We start from the raw sequence: 15536 nt of genomic DNA on the forward strand, positions 1-15536 counted from the left end.
ATTTAGTGTCGCAAGGGTTATCTAGCGTTACGCTATCAGCAATCGCATTGCTTTACATTTTTACATAAATGTATTTCACATGGATGTAACCATGATAGAATATTAGTGCCCTGGTAAGAGGGGTCCTTCGCTAAGGACACTCGCACTACACAAGTATAGGTTCTTACGGATAGATGTTACCTTACGGTGTGCTTCTTGTCTGCTTGCCTAGGAAATAAGCAGTGAACTGTCCAGCAACGTCGGTATTAGAAAAGGGCCCGAAAGTGTTTAGAGATTGATATGCTGCATTTCAAGATGCCCTATTTTCGTCGTAAGATGGTGCGCTGCCGAGGGCTGGGGCCCTGAGGTGGCGGCAGTCGATGCTGAGCAAGAGACCTTGGCCGATCCGCTGAGACGAGCGGTGTATATGCACGGAGAATCCAATAGCCTCCAAAGCGAACGTTATACATTGAATCTCCAGGCGTTTGCTGTTCTAGCTCCTACCAAATATTTTTGTTCCTTACCTGACGGACGCATCCAGCATGCAAGAGTCTGCGGGTCGATGCCTTCACTCCTTTTGAAGAGTATGCACAGTCTTACGCCGGCATAGCCGAATGCCCGATTTCTTAACGTTGGCAGCTACTGCAAATCCGAGTTTGTCTTGTGTTTTGGACACCGTCAATGTCAAGTGTTGGCCCAGGGCTCGCTATGCAGCCTGCTGGGGAGCCGCAGTTGCAAACACCTTCCCCAGCGTCTCCGTCGCTATTTGAACTGAATGATTCCGTTTTAAAAATTGGCAAAACTACACCGCGGACCATTCGATGCAGTCGTCCCCGTGCGGCATTTCTGACGCTAGTAACCATTGGGACGATTCTAGGTCTAACGTTGGCAATGTACTTCTGTAGGCTGAAAAAGAAGAACCACTTCAATGCGCGAGAATTCCTTCGCAGGCTAGCCGGACGCGAAGAAGGAGAAGAACAGGAGAGCACGAGTAGCCATTTCCGACAAGAAACTTGCGGCATGCTCGACGTTGCAGAGGGTCTAATGCCAACACACCTCCTCGAGGCGTCACCATTCTCTCTAGAAATGCCAGGAGAACAGACTTCTGAAGGTCCACCTCGCAAAAGGCGAAAGTCCGGTGACTCTTCTTCTTCTGAAGTTGACCCCGAGGAGCCTCCGGCTGTGCCTCCGGTCGATGACTGGTGGCTTAAGCCAACGGAATACGAAACACAAGAAAAATTGTCTCCGGATCAGGAAAGTCCGTCTTCGGCCCTCAGTTCCTCGCCGCTGACCCAGTCTGAAGGCTGTCACCCCGACCTTGCTTGCCTAGAGCCATTAAGCCCTCTGTTAGATGAAGAAATGGACAAGGCCGTGCAGAAATCAGTACAAGCATACGTGGCTTCTGCAAAATCTAAGGAAAACCTCAGCTATTTAGTGACTGTGGAGGCACCAGACACGCTTTCTAATGTTGCGAAAGAATTATTTTCGGATGAGACAGTTCTACGCCAGTTGATTGGTTTGGTGGAGGGCGAAATAGACGTGGCCCTAGCACCTGCAAAAGACACTCCTTCGGGGCCACCCGTCGGTGAATCGTCTGCTGACGCTAGCAGCAGTGACAATATCTCCTCACCTTCGCCTTCGATTCAACAGCAAAAGGAAGTTCCAAGCACTTCCGGTGCGAAGGGAAGCTCAGAGCATTCTGCTCATTCTCAAACGCCATCTGAATCAGAGAAATCTGAAGAGGAAGGCTCCCTTCAGGACAAAACAACACGTGAAACCATAGAGACTACCAAGGAAAGCTCTGCCCCTTGTGAAGCACCATATGAATTCACGTTGGCAGCGGAATCATCCCCCTCTGGGGACAGTTCCGATCTGGAAGCCCGTGCTGCGGAGGTCGCACAAGCTGTGGATCCCAAGGAAGTAAGCGCGATGTAGTCTCTGCTCACTGGCTGCTTTGCCGTTCAACGCTTCCACGTTTCATTAGTAGTTTCGAGCTGCTATTTCCGAGAATAAAGGGCATTTGTGCACGGCACTGCCGAGGCGTTTCTTCCCTTTCTGGGTTGGCGAAGCTCAGTGGCTGGTTCTATGCCATCATTTTCGCGCTTTCTTGTGCCTGGAAATGTATTTTTTGGTGACTTCTCAATGAGACTTTTTAATGTGGTGCTATGCTGCACGGACTGCATTTCTTTTTCGTTTTAGGCCCCTTCAGAAGGCAGCTCCAGTCTGCTCCAAATATTGCGCAAGCCTCAAAAAGTGCTTCCGTACCCAGGTGATAAGAATCATCCGTATTACCGGCTCCCAACGCCCGCAGCAACTCAACCAGAAGGCTCGGACATGGACAGATTTGATGAACATTTTGTTTTCTTTGTGGCAGAACCATCAGCAGGAGCCGCAGCAAAGCTTCTACCCATTCGCGAGATTTTGCTGAAGTCTAAGGTGGATGAAGTGGATGTGAGGTATCTCGTGCATCACGGCGAACAGCTTGTAGCCTATGCTTTCAAGTACTTGACAACAGACCTGAGAAAGAAACCCCTGTATCGCGCGAGGGAGCATTTGTGTCGTCGTGTTCTCGCGGCAGATGCCTTGTGGGCTCTCTGCGAAGTCGTAGGCCCTCCAATGAGAAAGGAGGTTTGGTGGGATAAACTTATGGGACTGATGGCAGGTACCTCATGTGACAAGAACCAGCCGAGAAACGCTGAGAAACATCCGTTCGTGAGGGACCTCGTTGATGCTTTGCAATTGTACAGAGAGGGAAACCGACCAGAACCAGAGGTAGTAGTAAAGCTGAAGCGGGTGATGTTCCGGGCTCCCTGCATGATGGACGAGTTTAAAAGCCCCCTGTGGGAGCCCTGGAGACAAGACGACAAACTTTATGGAAGCACGTCTTGACTCTACAAAGGCGCTGCGCTGAGAGGGTGATTTGCTTCAAAAGTTGAGGCAAATGCTCATTTGGTTATCGCCGCGAATTTCATCGCTTCTTCTGGTTGCTCCCAGTTTTTATACGATGGCAGGACGCTATGAATTTCACGAATTAAGACGCATGATCCTGAAACTTTAGACGAGGTAATGGAGGGGAAGCGCTGACTGAGTCAATGTGCCTGTGTTTGTGCAAATCAGTGCATCCTCGATGGGGACCTAATTGCGTTTCTTGGAAATTCACAACCTACAAGTACACGTGGGGGTAGCGTCAGTTATATTCAATGAGGATTAAAATGCAGGATCGATTGTGTGAACTTTGCTGACGCCTTCACCTTGAACAGTGATTCTGAAGGCGGCGCTTAGTGGTTATGACTGAGCGGTAGATCGTGTAGCCTGATAATGTTCTTGCTGCACCCTGCGAACATCTCTCCGCGCAGCAGTGCAGGAACGATCAAAAGTATCGTGTGAGCCTAACGCCGCATTGAGGCGTGATTCGTTGTCTACATTTTATCATCAGAGATGCAGTATTGCAGTGGCGTGCGCCGAAAAGGCATTGTCGTAAAGAGTTATGTCTGCAGCAAGAGGTAAATTTGATCGTTTTCCCTCTGAAAAGGCACGTCATCAAGTACGGGTACGCCGAGCAAACCAAATTTTCGTGGTCCCTGAATATATGTTTTCTTCCCATGCAAGAAGCAATGCGAACTCAGGTACTTCGTTTCAGAAGTTGTTTCAGCATAAGAGTCCTTAGATCCCCAGACTCTGCAGGCGTCTTATCAAGAACATATTGTAATAATGCTTTTGTATCTCCCTAGGAAAAGTATTTAGGAGACCATGGGCTTTAATCAGTAGCCGCGCTATTCATTACTGGTCTCATTCTATCGTGCTACCGTGCTGCATCGCCACACTGAGAGCTAGTTCTCCAGTCCTAGAGGCCTCTTGTCACTTGAGTGTTTTGCTTCCGTAGGTGCTGTTTAGAACAATACACAGGCGCTACGTGTGCCGCTGCTAAGCTCAGTGCGACTTCTTCCGGTCGAACACTTGCACGGCAAACGATCATTTACTCAGCGCTGTCCCTGTCACCTTTACTGACCTCAACACGAAACTATTACGGTCAGTAGTTGCTTTGTTCAAGCTCAGAGTGAACTGTTTCCTCAGAGGCAGTTTGCACGCCAAACTGTCCACTCTGAGCTTAAACAGAGCAACTGCAGCGCAAGCCTTCTGCGAGGCCGTTTAGAATCTGTTCCAATACAGTCTTATCAAATGCACATCGGAACAAGCTGGCACAACTACTGATCAACACGCCCTAGCAACAAAGGACATATTTCGTCACGCGAAACTTGAGTATGTTGACGAGGAAATCTATTTCAAAGACAGCGCCCCTGAACTTTGAACAAATCTGCAATCGAGGCCGAGGCGCTTGTGCTAGAGAGAAGTCTTCGCTGAATTTACGCAGCCCTTTTTTCTTCCTTCACCTCCTCCTTTGTTTTGGGCCGCATGGATGGGAAGAGAATGACCTCTTTAATTGTGATTTGGTCAGAGAGGAACATAGTGAGTCTGTCAATGCCCACACCCCACCCAGATGTTGGTGGCAAGCCGTACTCCAAAGCCATCAGGAAGTTCTCATCGATGGGACACGCTTCGTCGTCTCCCGCCTCCTTCGCCTGCTCACAACCATCCACAGACCGCACTTGCGGTCATATCCAAGAGGCAGACTGTTCCAGAAGGGCACATGTTGCCTATATAAGCTCTAACAGCATGATTCAAGAAGCACAAACTTCTTAAGGGCGCACCTTGACTTGCTCCATGAAGCATTCACGTTGCTTCTTTGGGTCATTCAGCTCTGTGTACGCATTGCACAGCTCCTTTCCCATTAGAAAAAGCTCAAACCTCTCTGTCAGCTCAGGCTTCGATCGGTGCCACTTCGCCAACGGCGACATAACCTGTGGATGGTCGACGATGAAGGTGGGCCTGAAGGTGCACTGGCTCTCAACAAAATGCGAGCATACTGCATCCAAAGCCTTCGCCGGGGTCACTGGGTTCGGTGGCGGAATATTGTGCTTTTCCATCAAATCCTTCAGACACGCTAGGCATTCAGGTCCATCCAGTGGCCTTGGCAAAGTGACCTTCGCCTGCTTCTCTATTTCTTCAACAAGCGAAAGGCGACGGTACGGCGGCGTGAAATCCAGCTCCACAACGGGACCGTTTGGGCCCTCCGGATGAAATGGAATCTTGTAGCTGCCATGTATAGACATTACCATTTCTGAAATGTACACGAAGAAAAGATTCGTAGAAAATGCAAGGAATCACTAAGCGGGGAAGTCCCACTTAATTCCTGAATTTGATAGGAGTTTAAAAGCACGTCTTGCTAACCAAAAGGTAGGGAATGGGTGCGAAGGCTGTCCATAAGAATAATGGCGATACCTGAAATCATGTCCTCAGTGAGCTTCATCGTGTCATTGTAGTCCGCATACGCCCAGTAAAATTCACATGCTGTGAACTCCGGATTGTGCGTCATATCGATGCCTTCGTTTCGAAAATTTTTTCCAATTTCAAACACTTTGTCCATCCCTCCTACAGTAAGCATCTTCAGGTAGAGCTCAGGGGCAACGCGCATGTAAAGGTCCGTGTTCAGATCGTTGTGGTGCGTCACAAACGGCTTCGCGTTTGCACCACCGAAGACGGGATGCATCATGGGAGTTTCGACTTCAATGAAGCCACGGCGCTCCAAGAAGTCGCGAATAAAGCGTGTTATCTTAGATCTGAGGTCACAACAAATAGACAAAGCAATCGTGCAGACGTAACCGACGGGAAAACAGTGGAGTTGATAATCTAAACAAACCCGATAATCTAAACAAACCCCCAGTGCCGCCCAGCCCCTACAAGCGTAGTAAACAACAATAGAAGTGCTGTTGGGGTACCGGATCACAAAGATGCGGTGGGGTTCATCGTTCACGATCAGATCTACGAATCGATGGCGGTAGCGCGTGTCCAAGTCTTTCAAGCTGTTTCGCTCAGGCAGCATGTGCAAACATGGCGTAAGCAGCTTCATTTCATGGGGGAAAATTGACAACTCGCCACGTCTGGATTTTCCCGGATACCCACGAATGCCTGAAAATCGGGATAATACCTTTGAGAATTGCGCAGATCAACGAACCTCCTTGTAGATAAAGATGGCTCAAAGCTACGCTGACACGCTACATGTCCTCACCAACGATATCTCCTCTCCGAAAGGCATTATGTATCTCCACAAAGTCCCCGGTGGACGGGTCATGGTCAGCAATGTTCGCCATTACTTGCACCTTATGGCCGTCACCCCGTACGTCGTAAAAGCGCAACTTCTGTCCACTCGCCGCCACTCGAGTCAACCGGCCTGTCGGAATCCCACATGAGCACGGGTCTTCACTGTGCATTCATTGTGAAAACAATTGCGTAATTGCCTTGTCTGCCTCCTATGACTTATGTGGCATCACAAAGTGGCACAGGAGTGGCTTTCAAAAGTCGAACCTGCGACGCAAACCTCCTCCTCCGGCAGATGAGCTCCATCGGCCAAGCCACCATACTTTTCTTGAAACTCTCCTAGAGTCATGGTGACCTGAAACAAACCCACTAGCGAAACATACCACCACCTAGCATTCCTCGGCAGATACACAATTACGCAAAATTGCCTACGCTTTCCAGACGTATCGAGAAAAATATTCGCAGATGCCCTCTTCACTCCCTCTGAGATAGTCCTCCTACACCCTCCCAATCACGGAATGTGTGGTCAAGCTCACATTGAACTTATGCGGATAGGCCGCATTTTCTCTACGGAGAGACTCGACAAATTTGCAGCGGTTTTCGTAGAAGACACGTGGGTCGGCTTCCTCATGTGCCTTTGTCTCCGCACCGCCTTCTCCTGCTTCCGTAGCTCCTTTTTGCTGTTTCTTTTCCTCGATCTGTTGCGCCTTCCGGAGACGCCTTCTTTCACTGCAGAGCAAAGCATTATGCACGGCGAAAAATGTCTCTAATTTACCCCGCTCTGCCTTGAGGCAGGCCTCCACGACTTGACTTTGCAAGGCCAGCGGTCAAGGCTGGGAAGAACGCACTGCAAGCCTTACTTTGCTGAAAGTTTTTTTTCATCTCCTTCTGCAGGAGCTCCGTTGGAAGGTAACGAGCTCATTTGGCTAGCAGACGAACTGACCAAACTGGACAGGGTTGCGGGGTGGCGTGCCGAAAAAGTTGGGTTGGGGTTCCAGCAAAAGCAATTTGAAGTCCTGGCGCGGGCAGAGAAACAGAAAACAGCACGTTCTTGCAGGATTATTTTTATTTTGCTGTACGGGAAGTGCGTCCGATTATGTGGAATGGAGCTCAATATTGCAGCGGCGAGGGGTGAACGAGTTAGTACACGTCCACCCTGATGAGCATTCGAGAGCATCTAGACTCCTCCAAGGACGACAAATTTCATTTAAAGCAATGAATGAGGGTTACTGTGACACGACCCTGCTGCGTCACGAGGATATTAGAAGCCATGTGGGGCCGCGGGTATAAACTCGATAAGCCGGTGACGACGAATTCAGCACACTGGCTACTTGCCATCACTTTAAATTATTGTGAATCTCATATCTTAGTGCTCAGAACCACAACAATGATATTCGAGAGACTATGAGGAGCTTCAATGGTAGGGAGTTGCCTGAACTTTACTGAGGCGCGCCTACAGGGATCGGAGCTGTTCGTTCATAAAGATATACGACTTTGAAGTGCCTACACTCGTGAAAAAATATTGTAAACGTTTGCCGAGACTCCTGCAAGGATCCTGCATTGGAACCAGTGCAACGTATGCAATTACTTCTTCTGGAATCAAACAGCGTGCGGCTCATGCATGAAGTCCAAAACCTGTTGATTTGCAACGTGAAATTTTCTTCTTGAAGCCCTGCTTTCCGTTTCCTCGGATAAATTCACTTGTTCGTCAATAGATTGGGCCAGTCAACTATGCAGGAAGGACTAGGACCTTGCTGGAGAATGAAGGAATCGGTAGGAGTCAACTGTCGTTCCACGAACGCCAACATAAATCTTGAAGTCTAATTTTTGGCCCTGCCATGGCTAATTTGTTGGAAACTAACTAGTTGTGGCTCATAAAGACTTTGGTGGCAAGCTTCTGTTGAAGACTATCCGGGAATCTAGCTAGGGAAACCTATTCAATACGACTTTAGCGACTTTACAGTGCATTACAGTGACAAGAGAAGATTTTGGCTGATCTCTTGGCTTGTAAGGGGCCAGGAGCCCATTGGCATCGCCCCAATTGCACGGTTAGGACAAGGGGAGAAAATGGTACTCCACAGAAGAGACCTCCAACGGTTTCCCCGTTTAAAGTAAGTCTGTTACATGGTCCAACATCGAGAGAGAGCTACCTGAAAGCAACTGTGCTTGGTGTCCCTGTTATGAACTGGTGGAGGCGATCGATCTAGATGAGGGTAACGACCGAAACTGTGTTCCTCTCTTGCGTACTAATCTGGGTATGAGCAGTGCTTGCACCCATTATATACTGGAGGTAAATAATATGTTTTTGGAGAGGATTGACACTTAAAATTCTGGTTTTCTCCTGCAGTCCTCTACCGGGCCGCTATTGGTGTTCGCAGATTACAAGCTTTTATTTGTAACGATGTTTGCAGCCGAAATGGGCCCTTAAATATTGTCGATCCATCGCAGTTAGCGCACTGAGCAAAAATCGGCGATGCATAAAGATGATTGATCACTGGCAGAAACGCCCAAAGACACTGATACAGCACAGACCGAGGCTAACTCGTGACGTTCTCCAAGTGGTCTCCATTTTTATCACTGTTATATTCGCTTGTTATTGGGCATTTCGATGTCAAATATAAAGCAAATATCGTGAGAGCCATCATTAGACGACGCATATTTCATGTATTTTCCAAAGAAGGTGCCCAGTATCCACCAGAGTGAATACAGAAATAGTAGATGAATGCCCCAAGTAAGCAAGGACAAGAGGCGTGTTGGCGCTACTCTCTAGGCCTTGTAGAGCATGGGGAGCTGTATATGGAATAAGAATAATACCAAAGGTTCCAAGCTGGGCGCCAGCTGCTAGGCAATGCCTCAACGATACTCGCTCACGGGGCAGTGGCCCATGCAACAGAATGCTGCCTAAGGCTAAGGAGCTTCCTCATTGTGCCAGCAGCGCGTCTTGGAACTTACAGCGAATCGTACCAGCCGTGCATCCAGATTTGAAGACACATATACCAAACGCAGCATAAATGCTGCGGGCGTTGCCTTCAAGACACTCCTCAACCCCTGTGCTGCTCCGGGGAGGGGAAGAAAACTTGGCTCACCTCACTACACTGCCTTTTAAGAGGGAACTAATCCCCTTTGTTGTGTCCTACTACGGCAACTTTGGCGCTCGCCTAAGCTGGTTCACTGCCCAAATGCCTTTTCATTTTCCACTTCACCCAGGTCTGCTGCATCTAGTGGTGCACAGCGCTCTGCGGGGCCTTAATACGCAGATCAATGCCACAGTTTCCCTTTCCTTGTATTGATCTGCTTTGCTGTCTATGGGCGCAGACCTATTGAGGGCCCGGGAAGAGTCAAGCTCTTACTGACAATATAAGTCTATGAAATGCTGCCTGTTTCAGTCCTCCGTGATGCCTATACCCGGTAGACCTGCTGTTCTAGGGCTAGGCATCACGTGATTTCCAGGTTATTTACATGATGTTATGAGATGAAATCTCAAGTCCAGCCTTACGCGAACGCCTAATTGTGGAAGAGGCCATGACTTGTTTTGGGGGCCACTCTTGGCTGCCTGTAAGCTCAGAAGTCCCTAGAAACAAATTGAAACCTTCGGAAGGTAGACTACTCTTGTACTCAAACTACTCTGCTCATGCGGCTCTCAACACGAAACGAACCGCTGCCGTGAAGAAATCCAGCGATTACCTTTTAAATCCCCTGCCAGGACGGGTTTTCTGAAAACACACATGCACGAAGCACTTTTGACGGAACTCTTTTGAAAAAGAAGGGTGGGAAAAGGGTCAGTCACCTCGCAATACAAACGGCGCAACCGAGGGGCTTAGCCAGTTGTTGCCCGTGTGGTGGTTTGTAGCGGCCTCCCCTGCTTTAGTTTACTTTCTTATGAAGCACTGTTTTTAAATTGACCGAAGTTATTTCCCTAGAATTACGGAGTTCAGCCGTGAAAACCAATTGGTTGGCAACGTATTGACGCTGGAAGGCTGCATTGCTGCAGCGAGGCGATGTCTCTGTTGCCCAGCCCTGATCTTGGGCGGGGTTCTTTGCCGTCCAAAGAACGTCATAGCCTTTCGGCGATTCTCTTCATGCAATATAGTTGAAGGATGGTGGAATAAATATCCTTTCTTTGACACCGTGCTCAGTAACGTCGTCGCATCTCATTCAATGACAGGACTTTCCAACATTTTTTTCCTGCTCGTCTGAGTGTGAGATAGCGCGGTGGAGACGGAGAGGGTATCGCGTATCGACAGCTGTTGGTGTTCTCCTTGATGCGCTTTTCTAGTTGTCTCGTTGCAGTTGATTTTGAGCCCGAGCGTGAGCTTGGCGGAGCCCCCGTTGTTGAGCTGGTCTCCCCTCTCAGAGAGTTCCCCACTGAGATCTGCTGTGCCCTCTTCGTACACTCACTTAACGCTGAAGACAGAACCGAACGTAGTAATCCAATATACTACAGGCCTGCAAGGCGGACGGCTGCAGCGTCAACGACACCTGAGAGCGGCAAAAACGCTGCACCGCAACAGGCCTGACGCCACCTTTGTGATGCGGGCACCCGCAGCAGCACGAGCAACACAAGTAGAAGTGACAGGAGCAGCGCCGCCGTAAGCTGCATGCGAAGCAGTGAGGGCAGCGACAACAGCAGGGAAGGCAAGAGCAGAGCCGCAGGATGAGCTCAATCATCCACACGCATTCGTCTCCGTGGGCTTCTCACACAGGTCTTGCTAGAGCGGACAAGCATGGGGTACTGCACTGCTTTTCAAGACGCACCCATGTTGAGAATATCACTTCGCGGTCTAAGTGAGTTTTCAAACCTGCTCTTGCCTACAGAGGACAGACGAGCAGGTACCACGCGAGAAGCGGTGGCGACGGGAAAGCGGCACCAGCAACAGTAGCAGCAGTGGCTCCTCCGCCAGCCGACTTGGCTGGGCTGGAGTGAGCGATGCGTCTTTTGGTACTATCCCCCTAGTATGCAGGAAGGACTCATGACTTTTCAGGACAGTGGGTCCTCGACTAGGACCCAAGTAGAGTCTCTGGGGGGCCGTGGGCAAGAGGAGCTCAGCGCTCTCACGAGCACTTCAGCTTCCGTACGTAGTGGAGAATCTCCTGTGCCGCGTTTTGAGGCTTCTCACGACGGCTGCGAGAGAAGACCGTGGCACTCAGCGTGGGAAACCCCCTACAGAGCTGCTTCAACACCGCCTCCGTCGCCGCCTGCTCCTGCAGCTGCCAACACAGCCAGTGGTGCTGCTACAGCTTCGGGAGGGACGCCGGAGCACGCAGAATCAGGAATTAGAGCGTCTGAAGCAGGGGGTCCTCAGTGCGATTCCCCTCCGCACAGGCGGTTGGGGGACCCGAGGGTCCCTCGAGCTTCCGAAGAGGACAAACGACACGCGCAGCAGCAGTGCAAACTACAGGAAATGCTGTTGGTTTCCCCGGTATTGCCTCTCGGAGATAGCGACAGCGAGGACTGCTGGCCTCTTAGGCTTGCGAGGGTACCGTCTGTTGAAATGTTGCAGCAGCTCAGAGGAGGAGCAAAGAAAAGTCAGAGTCCCATAGGACCTCTTAGCGCTGCTGCTGCAAATAGTGCTACTCCGGCTGAAACTGTTGCAGCTATTGAAGCAACCACCCCGGACCGTACAACAGCAGCAAATGGAGGCGACGAAGTACCTTCAGTGGTCGCTCCACAGAAAACCAATGGGAGCAGCACGAGGACGAACGACGCCATTGAGAATTGCGACGTTTCAGATGAAAGCAGCAGCCACAGCAGCAGCAGAAGCAACAGCATTACGAGCAGGAACGGTAAACCTCAGCAGGTCTCGAAGTTTCCCTATATCCCGGATGTTCCGTGCACGTTTTTGGGTAGTGTTAAGTCTGGAGGCAACAAGTCTGTGAGCCCTTCTGGTGTCTGTGTACGGCGACAATCTCCGGAAGGAGCAACAACAAGAACAGAAGCAGCATCAGCAGCAAGCGCAGTGAATGCAGGAGCAAACCGAATATTCACGAGAGATGCCGTAGGAATAGACGCCGAGCCACTCGCTGATCGAGGCCCCAACAGTGCGTGCGGGCATTGCTTGATAAGCCACAGAGACACTGACAGCCGGTTCATTGATAGAAACGCGGAGAATCAGAGGAAGGGTGGAAGTGTGCCGTTTCTGGAGGAAGCATCTGCGGAGCTCTTCGCTACCGCTAATTGCCCACAGGAGAAAACTGCCCTAAGCACCGTGATTGCAGACGAGATGCCTCTCCCTGCGGGCACTGGGCTGGACTTGCACGGCACTTTTCAACAGAAGGAACACAACGGAACGCAAAGACAAAATGAGCTGCGGTGTATGCTGCAGCAACATCCGGACGGGCAGTGCGAAACTGTGCAGAAACAGGGAAAGAACCAACCACAGCAAGAAACGCACGTGCAGCAGCCGCAGAAGCCCCGGGACTTTGTCCGACGGCTTGCCTTGGGTTTGCTTATGAAACATAGATCCCACGGGAAGGAGCGCACAGCGTGGTTAAGCCGCAAAAGCAGCAAAAGAAGTAACCAATCGGAAACACCACAACAAACTCAGATGCAAAACAGGAAGGATGACAAACAGGAAAACCAACAGCAGCAGAAGCAGGAGGAGCAAGACGACGTCGAGTGGGAGTCATGCTGCCTGCTGCAGCCAGCAGACGAGAAGAAGGATAGAGGCGCTGCCCTTAGCAGCAGCAGCAGTGGCATGGAATGGGGAGGATCGCGAAGAACTCCTAGCAGGTTGCAACGTATGGCCTTCTCTATGGGCTGTTTTGGGGAGGCGGCACAGCGCAGAATGGAAATTCAAAGGGAAAACTCCCCTCCCCTTACCCCTTCTCAGTACAAAGCATGGAGAAAACAGCAGGAAGTGCCGCCAGGTACAATCAGCGCCACGGTGAAATTTTGTAGAGGGAGGCTCAGACATGATTGGCATATACATCAACTTGCTTTCAGACTTTTAGGCTCACCCTCTCTTCAGCGTTTTTTCAGCTATCGGGTTTCTGGGTTGATAGATGTATAGGGTTTACGTTTTTTGTGGTGCTGTTCTTGTTTTGGCCATCTGTTTGTACAGATGATGGGTCGCTTTTCCCTCGCGGTCTTGCCAACCTCAAGAACACGTGTTTTCTTAACGCGGCTCTCCAAGCACTTGCTGGCATTCCTTGCTTCGTAGCGTCGCTTCAAGCTGGCTTGCCACCAGAGCCAGGCTTTAGTGGAACCCACTGGAAAAGTTCCAGGGAGTGTGACAAGCTTCTCGGAGAAGACGACGGTGCGGTTATTGCTGCGGCAGCTGCGGCCTGTAGTAGCACAACTGCGTCACCACACAGTGAAGAAGCTCAAACTCAGCAGCTTCAACAACTTGAGCAACACCATGGACGGTCACAGACTTTGCAGCAATGGGAGTCGCTGCAGAGGCAGCAGCCACATTACCAGCATCTACTGCAGCAGCTGCGCCTCAAGCGACAAAGAAGGAGCAAGCATCAGCCAGAGTGTCTCGGATCTCTTGACGAGAACCAACGACGATTCCTTCTCCGAGAATTCTTCACTTTGCTATGCAGGCTGACGTGAGCTGAGAGTGATGTCCCCTTTCTGTTGACTATGTCGTTAAGTCGGTGTCCGCCTACAATTTTGGGAAACTAATGGTAAGTTGTTTACACGGTGGGTGTGTATGTCCAGGTGCTGTCCCAGCATTCGGCCTCTAGAGAGCGCAGATCAACCCACCGAAGGGTTGGCCGCTCAGAGACCGAGAGAATCAAATTCTGCTGCCACTTGCAAACCGGAGCAGCACCAGCAGCTCCAGCAAGCGGTCTCTGTGCAGCCCGGCACCATTCGGCCGGAAAGATTCAGGAAAGCTCTCGTGGCTCCTCTTGCAGGTCTCCTTCTTAATGACTGCAACATGCAGCAGCAACAGGACTGCCATGAGTTCCTCAGGGGCCTCATCGATTTAATTCACGAAATACTCAGAAGTTGCAGATTGGTGGGTTCTTGCGCTATTGCTGCTGTTGTTGGTATGATGGTATCATGGACTGGAAGCCTGGCAGGTGCACCTGTGAGCGTGCCCACTTGAGGTATCTTGCAAAACGAGTCACCCGTGAAACAGCGTACTGGGCGTACTCTTACCGCATGAAGCATTGTTAGCTGTTTCTCTTTTGTCTGCTGCAGCAGAGAGAAGAAGCAGCAGCAGCAGAACAACTGTTGCAGCTACAGGCGGGGCCTCATGGCGATGCTCTAGAGCCTTCGGTTCCGGTGGCCTCGGGTCCTGTCCGCACTCCGCCTACCGTTGCTGACGGCAAGCAGAAACAGTATTTGGAGAATTCAGGGGATAGGCAGGCGCAACAGGTTTGTCAGCAGGGGCTGCAGCAGCGGGCTCCTGCATCATTGTCCCCATCGTCTGCTTGTGCTAGATCGTCTAATACAAGTGTCGCAGCGCTAGCAAATGAAAGAATCTCGCAAGTTCTTCCGAGGAACCTGATGGGGTATGAAACGAAGTCAGGCGATATGAGCTCCGAGAAAGTGGCCAGTGGAGCGTCTTTCTGCAAACGCCTGCAGGAACCCTGCAGCAGGCCCAGCTCTTTGTGTTCGCCCAGCTTTACGGGTGAGGCGGGAGAGAGTGGAGAGGCAGGAGAAGCAGTCAAAGACGGTATGAAGAACGCAGAACTTGCTGAGAAAAAGTGGAGGGAGTACCTTAAAGAGCAAGAGTCCCCCATGGCGGACTTTTTTGCTGGACAGGCAAGAATTTGCGGGTCTAAGGCTCACGTTTCTTTTGTTTGAGTTTACATTAAGGCTAGACAGTTTTCAGAACATAGACGCATGTAGTGGTTGGTCCGATGTACGTATTTTGAAATGTATTTCATTAAATGACGTGTGGCGAATCACAGTTTATTGGTGGGGCTGTCTGCGCGTTTCTGCTGCGTGTCTACAGCTTTGCAGCGAAATTCAGTGTGCGTGGTGCAAGCGCTCTTTGTTCATATTCGAGCCAGCGTGGGATTTGTCTTTGCCTCTCCCCTTGATTGCCCAGCGAGTGTCCCTGAATGATTTATTGGAAGACTTCTTTGGCGCTGAGGAGCTCGACTTCAGCTGTAGCAGTTGTCACACCGCTGCTTGCAAGGCACATAGGACCATCAGATACACGCATCCACCCAGAGTTTTATTGTTGCAGATAAAGCGGTTTTCTGCCTCCGGTCAAAAGAGGCGGACTCGCGTGGAATTCCCGCTCGATGAACTTGTCATGAAAACGAAGGGGTTCGGCGCACATTGCAAACAGAATTAACGCGCAAATTAGAATTCTTATATCCTCCTTCCCTTGCAAGTCTATCTGCTGAGTTGGTTTCCTACGCATACCTGATTTTAATCAGTGCGTGTTGTTTCACTGCGTTCTTTTCTGGGACCACCCTACGCTAACGAGGAATTGAGA

The 15536-nt window shown here is 50.4% G+C and overlaps 3 protein-coding genes across 3 annotated transcripts; 2 read left to right on the forward strand and 1 right to left on the reverse strand.

The window, feature by feature from the left end:
* Positions 1-870: 870 nt before the first annotated feature.
* On the forward strand, positions 871-2868 carry ETH_00031470 (uncharacterized protein; the record flags this gene model as incomplete). Its single annotated transcript, XM_013378293.1, has 2 exons — positions 871-1899; positions 2179-2868. 2 exons carry the CDS (start codon positions 871-873, stop codon positions 2866-2868), a joined length of 1719 nt encoding a protein of 572 aa, XP_013233747.1.
* A 1475-nt stretch (positions 2869-4343) lies between these two features.
* ETH_00031475 (Lysine--tRNA ligase) lies at positions 4344-7057 on the reverse strand (the record flags this gene model as incomplete). The annotated part of the gene is made up of 8 exons (XM_013378294.1): positions 4344-4559; positions 4689-5158; positions 5320-5657; positions 5817-6006; positions 6107-6268; positions 6403-6490; positions 6672-6864; positions 6996-7057. 8 exons carry the CDS (start codon positions 7055-7057, stop codon positions 4344-4346), a joined length of 1719 nt encoding a protein of 572 aa, XP_013233748.1.
* A 4033-nt stretch (positions 7058-11090) lies between these two features.
* On the forward strand, positions 11091-14893 carry ETH_00031480 (uncharacterized protein; the record flags this gene model as incomplete). Its single annotated transcript, XM_013378295.1, has 5 exons — positions 11091-13002; positions 13197-13686; positions 13799-14099; positions 14285-14461; positions 14672-14893. 5 exons carry the CDS (start codon positions 11091-11093, stop codon positions 14891-14893), a joined length of 3102 nt encoding a protein of 1033 aa, XP_013233749.1.
* Positions 14894-15536: the final 643 nt, after the last annotated feature.

The sequence above is a fragment of the Eimeria tenella genome, genomic scaffold (genome assembly GCF_000499545.2).
Source record: "Eimeria tenella Houghton genomic scaffold, Eth_scaff8, whole genome shotgun sequence".
NCBI classification, from domain to species: Eukaryota; Apicomplexa; class Conoidasida; order Eucoccidiorida; family Eimeriidae; genus Eimeria; species Eimeria tenella.